This window comes from Trichomycterus rosablanca, chromosome 4 (assembly GCF_030014385.1).
Source record: "Trichomycterus rosablanca isolate fTriRos1 chromosome 4, fTriRos1.hap1, whole genome shotgun sequence".
In the NCBI taxonomy this organism is placed as follows: domain Eukaryota; kingdom Metazoa; phylum Chordata; class Actinopteri; order Siluriformes; family Trichomycteridae; genus Trichomycterus; species Trichomycterus rosablanca.
In genome coordinates, this window is record NC_085991.1 from 27,941,989 (window position 1) to 27,947,799 (window position 5,811).

General features: G+C 40.1%; 1 protein-coding gene across 1 annotated transcript; it reads left to right on the forward strand.

Annotated features, from left to right (window-relative positions):
- The first annotated feature begins 723 nt into the window (after nucleotides 1-723).
- Nucleotides 724-4,550, forward strand: LOC134311520 (DNA damage-inducible transcript 4-like protein). Its single transcript, XM_062993151.1, has 3 exons — nucleotides 724-811; nucleotides 1,036-1,149; nucleotides 3,461-4,550. The coding sequence occupies exons 2-3, from the start codon at nucleotides 1,059-1,061 to the stop codon at nucleotides 3,952-3,954; spliced, it is 585 nt and encodes a 194-aa protein (XP_062849221.1). The 5' UTR covers nucleotides 724-811; nucleotides 1,036-1,058; the 3' UTR covers nucleotides 3,955-4,550.
- Nucleotides 4,551-5,811: the final 1,261 nt, after the last annotated feature.

The window sequence follows — 5,811 nt, forward strand, 5'->3', positions numbered from 1 at the left end:
AGATAGATAGATAGATAGATAGATAGATAGATAGATAGATAGATAGATAGATAGACAGACAGACAGACAGACAGACAGACAGACAGACAGACAGACAGACAGACAGACAGACAGACAGACAGACAGACAGACAGACAGACAGACAGACAGACAGACAGACAGACAGACAGACAGACAGACAATTTTTAAACAAAATTATTAATTAAATAGGTTCAAGGTGCATACTTTTGGTGTAAATTATCATTTTTCTCTCACACGAGTAAAAGGCACAGTTCTTTGCAGGTATTTATTGACATTTACTAATTGTTTGTGGCAGGTATTTACTTAATCAGTCATTGAACGGTAAAGTACAGGCTGATGTATATTAATTTAATGTTGGAATATGACAAATGATGTTTGTATTATTTTTACACATTTAACTGCAGAGTTCTTACTAATAAAACTGCTATAAGTAGTACATTCAGGTACCTCGTTGTTTTTCTTCAGCTGGAGACAGGAGGAAAATAGATCTTCTGAAGGTAGCAACAAATTAATACTCACCAGCAATTGGCTAGTGTCGAATAGGCTCACGGTCCAATCAGGTTTCTCACATTAAGCGCGTTCTCGTTGGCTGGCAGGTCTGTGGTATGACAGATGTGCTCTGATTGGTTGGCGTCATGGGGGCGCCGTCAGCGCAAGGTTATAAATACTGGCAGGGCTGAGTCAGGTTTATCGTTAGGCGAGAATGATTTGTGGTTGTTAGTGTGTGGAGCGCTTTTGGACTATTTATTTGAAACTTTCTAAGTATTAGATTTTAACTTCATTCATATCGGTAAGCACGTTTACCTTGATTTGTTTAATGCTTGGTAGTAATAGTGAGCTTTGTTTGGCTGCGTAGGTAGAATTTCTTTAAAAGCTAAAACTTTTGCGGATATTTTTATTTGAATGATAGCTTTTAGCATCTTTGTTATTATCTTTAATATTTAGTATGTGTTTGTATTAAGGCGTGTTTTACTTGGCTAGTAAGTTAAAATAATTTCTACGTTATTCTTTTAGACCTTGAACTGAAGGATTTCATCATGGTTGCAACAAGCACATTGAAGAACAAGAACTCCGAATGCATCTTGGATTTTGTTGATCGAGGTTACGATCAGTCCTGCATCGACAACGGTAAATATGACTGTAAACGTCTGTTCATTGTTAGTACTGTTATTGTTGGAGGTTAAACAAAGCAGGCAGCTGAACTGCATGTTTACTGCACAGCTGATTTAAAGCTGCAGGGCAGAGAAGAGGCTTGTCGCAGTGACGTCACCAAGAGGATGAAGTCATGTTGTTGTGCAGCCGAGCTTCTTTGTCAGCATGTTTTTTACCTTAAGTCTATAAGTAACATTTAATTTCACCAGGTAGACATGTTTGCAAGCTAAATAATAATAATAAATAGCTTTCTTGTATTAGTCCCTGCATTAGATCTGCACTGGGTATTTTATTGTTATTACTGTTATTATAATTATGGTGGAATTATTTGTGGAAAGCTATGAAATAGAATAATTTAAACGATCTATTTAAAGAAAGTTCATCTAAAAGGAGCTGTATTGTCTTGTTTACATATTTGAGCAAGGCATATGACACTTGCAAATACTGCACATAGATCAAAACATGACAAGCTTGCTTATTAACTGAACTATGTGGGCATTCTATGTGAAACTGTCATTGAATGTAAATAAAATAAATAAAAAATTGTTAATAAACATCACCACATGCACCTGGATGCAAATTTACATTTACATTTTCGGCATTTAGCAGACGCTCTTATCCAGAGCGACTTGCAGAAGTGCTTCCATAGTAAACATTACCTTACTCTAGTTTAAGTAAACAACAGTCCAAGAACACATCTGCTAAAACCTGTTAGAACCAAAGTGCTTTTTTTTTAAGAAATGAAAGTGTTAGTAAGTAAGTACAAGTCAGCTCAAGTGCTTAGTAAAAAGGTGGGTTTTTAATCGTTTTTAAAAAAAGCCTTTTTTTTTTTTTAGTTTACCGAAGCCCGAAAGGGTGGTTCATTGGTTCAATACTGTTAGTCACTTCGTCACAACTAGATCATCCATCTTTTGTTACTGATGAAATGATGATGAGTTTGGCATGTCGTCCATATGTCTTTGTAGAATTCCTTCAGGTATTCCTTTTCTTCAGCATTCTAAAGTATGCCAATAGATGGACTGGCTGTGCTTAATTTTAAGTGTAGGTGTCCTGCAGTGAATTCAAGCCATGTCCCAGATATACACTATATTGCCAAAAGTATTCACTCACCCATCCAAATCATTGAATTCAGGTGTTCGCAGAGGTCGGCAACTTTCTGCAGAGTCAATCGCTACAGACCTCCAAACTTCATGTGGCCTTCAGATTAGCTCAAGAACAGTGCATAGAAAGCTTCATGGAATGGCCCGACATACAAGCTTTACACCATCAAGCGCACGCCGCCACTGGGCAAGTGTAAAGTTTGGTGGAGGGGGGGGATTATGGTGTGGGGTTGTTTTTCAGGAGTTGGGCGCGGCCCCTAAGTTCCAGTGAAAGGAACTCTTAATGCTTCAGCACACCGAGAGATTTTGGACAATTTCATGCTCCCAACTTTGTGGGAACAGTTTGGGGATGGCCCCTTTCTGTTTTAACATAACTGTGCACCAGTGCACAAAGCAAGGTCCATAAAGACATGGATGAGTGAGTTTGGTGTGGAAGAACTTGACTGGCCTGCACAGAGTCCTGACCTCAACCCGACAGAACACGTTTGGGATGAATTAGAGCGGAGACTGCGAGCCAGGCCTTCTCATCCAACATCAGTGTCCGACCTCACAAATGCGCTTCTGGAAGAATGGTCAAAAATTCCCATAAACACACTCCTAAATCTTGAGGAAAGCCTTCCCAGAAGAGTTGAAGCTGTTATAGCTGCAAAGGGTGGGCCAACATCATATTAAACCCTATGGATTAAGAATGAGACGTCACAAGTTAATATGTGTGTGAAGGCAGACGAGCGAATACTTTTGGCAATATAATGTATTTCTGCTGTGCCCACTGTGACCCGAACCATAATTAAGCAATTACAACTAATAGAGGGATTTAATAGGTTCTTGCCAAAAAGCTACAAGTAGTGCTATTGGCATGCTTATTTAAGAAGTGTAAAGTCAGTCTGTGCAGTGCTAATTTCACAATAAACTGTGCAAATGGTAGATTGGCTATTTTACATTGCCACTAATTGTGAGTGGATGGGTATGTTTGTACTACCCTGTATTTAATTTGGCACTCTGTTCAGGGTGTTTTACTGCTTTAACTCACCATGATCTGACTGGGATGAGAGAGATAGTAAAAAGAAAGAAATGACTGCTGGATGTGTTACAATGTGCAATGTCAAAATTTTACAGCACAATTCTCATCTTCTTCAAGTTAAATGAACATTTATTGAGTAATTATTTTATCCTTATATTCCTTTTAGAATTGGACTTTTGGGAGCGCTGCCTGTCCGAGCCATACCTGAGCACCGAGGCATTTGAGGAGCGTGCCTGCCAACAGCTGGCTCGACTGCTCGAGGGCTGTCTGGCCCGAGCAAAAACCAGCACCCTGCACTGCGCCCAAGTGTTGGTTCCCGAGACACTGACCAAGCGGGTTGCCCGGGACGTTTTGCGGCTGGCCGCATGCGAGCCGTGCGGGCTGCGCGGTTGCCTGTTGGACGTGCGCCTCGAGCTTGAGGAGAATCATCAACGACGCTGTGCAAGGCTAGAGAAATTGGCTTGTGATGCCAGCGTGGTGCCCACCTTCGAACTGACACTGGTGTTTAAACAAGATGGTGGCAGCTGGCTGAACTTGCGGGACCTTCTGCGGATCAACACTTGCTTCTCTCGCCGAGCACTTAGGCTTGGCCCTGGGTTCAGGCTCGTTAAAAAGAAGCTTTACTCCTCAGCGGCTGGTACCGTGGTTGAGGAGTGTTGAGCCTTTAGGAGGGGTTCAATAAAAATAACATGCACTTCAACACTTCAGGATGTGAATGTATAGGCTGCTTCCGAGTAGCTTGGTTTTCTGCACTTTTTATACTGTAAATGTGAACTAGTTTAGTAGTCACTGGATGTTCTGTTTGGGGGAAAATGCATTGGAAATGGTGGTGGTTGATTGTAATGTTTTTGCAGTTTGTGTAATGAGGCTGTGCCCATAACTTTGTGCTGTCTCTATTGTTAACTGTTTGATAGAAAAAGAAAAAAAAACATTTCTAAATATAACTGGCTTTTCCCCAGTATTTATGCTTGTATAAACATGCTGCCGAGATCATTTACTCTCAGTGGAAGTGTGTGTTTGAGACACCCCAATCCCAAAAAATATGCTGCAAATGTTTAAAAGAAAAAAAATGTGTAAAAAAAAAAATCTGATCGAGTGATTGTTCAGTATCTGATCTGCTTCTCCCAAGACATGTTCTGTCTCTTCTGTCACCTTTGACTGCAGTGCTGTTACAAGGACTGAATGTATTTTTAAGAGGTTCCTGTTTCAGGAAGTGGCAAATTCTTGTCTTTCTTGACAATAAACTATTTTCTTTATATCTCTTGATTTATTTGATTTAATAATTCAGTACATTGACTTGCTTAGTCAGAGAAAAAGCTTCTCAATTGAGAGGTTGGTAGTTTCCACAGGCAGCTTCAAGGTGTAAGCCAACCTACCTCGCAGCCCTAAAAATGAAAATATAAAATGGACCCACAATATAAAGACAATATACAATAAGCAGACTCACAAAATACCGACCATGCCATAAAATGACACAAATGTGTTAAACATGAGATCTGGGAAATTTGAAGGCCAAGTCAACACATCAAACTCATTGTTGTGCTCCTCAAACCATTCCTGAAGCATTTTTGCTTTGTGGCAGGGTGCATTATCCTGCTGAAAGAGGCCACAGCCATCAGGGAATACCGTTTCCATGAAAGGGTGTACATGGTCTGGAACAATGCTTAGGTAGGTGGTACGTGTCAAAGTAACATCCACATGGATGGCAGGACCCAAGGTTTTCCAGCAGAACACTGCCCAAAGCATCACACTGCCTCTGCCAGTTGGCCTTCTTCCCATCCTGGTGTCATGTGTTCCCCAGGTAAGCCACACACCCGCCATCCATGCAATGTTAAATAAAACGTGACTGATTATGCCATAAAATGACACGTGTTAAACATGGTGTTAAAATCCAAACAAACAAGGTCTAAGGCTTATTGGGTGGGATGTTGGCAAAAAGCAAAGTTTTTATAATATGTTTTTTCCCTTAGCCAAAATAGTCACTGGTTTTGTCGCTTTACTGATATGTATTCAGTTATGCCATCAGAAATTCATATTTGCATGAATCATTTTGCTATGCGCCAAGTAATAAAAGAAGCTAGAAAGGGCATTAGCTTAAACTGGTGTTCAGCCAGTAAATTGTTAAAATTAATGAGAAACTAATTACTAAAAATTAGGAGTAACCGTTTTTTTTCCTGAAAGGTAGCATTTACAAAATAGGGATTTGTGCAAATCATCTATTTTTACGTAAGACAACATAAGGAGGCATATAGGGACTGTTGGACAGTCATAAGTGTCTGTCAGTTTGTTTGTTTTTTTAACTTAGTATGAATTTTTAAACTAGGTGTTTACCACAACTGAGTGTTAAGGGCCTTGTGCAGTAGTTCAGAGTGGTGGTCAGGCTTGACCTATCACCCTTCTTATCAGTAAGCTAGCATTACCTTGACCACTGTGTTAACAGTGGCATAGTGGACTTACTATTAAAATTTTACTAGTGAAGAAGGGGTAAGATGGTTTATGTTGGCCAGGCTGCAACTG

Bases quoted from the DNA above. Each gene is read 5' to 3' on its own strand.
- LOC134311520 (XM_062993151.1), top strand. From the start codon at position 1,059: ATGGTTGCAACAAGCACATTGAAGAACAAGAACTCCGAATGCATCTTG. The intron at 1,150-3,460 runs GTAAATATGACT...TATTCCTTTTAG, and splicing joins TCAGTCCTGCATCGACAACG to AATTGGACTTTTGGGAGCGC.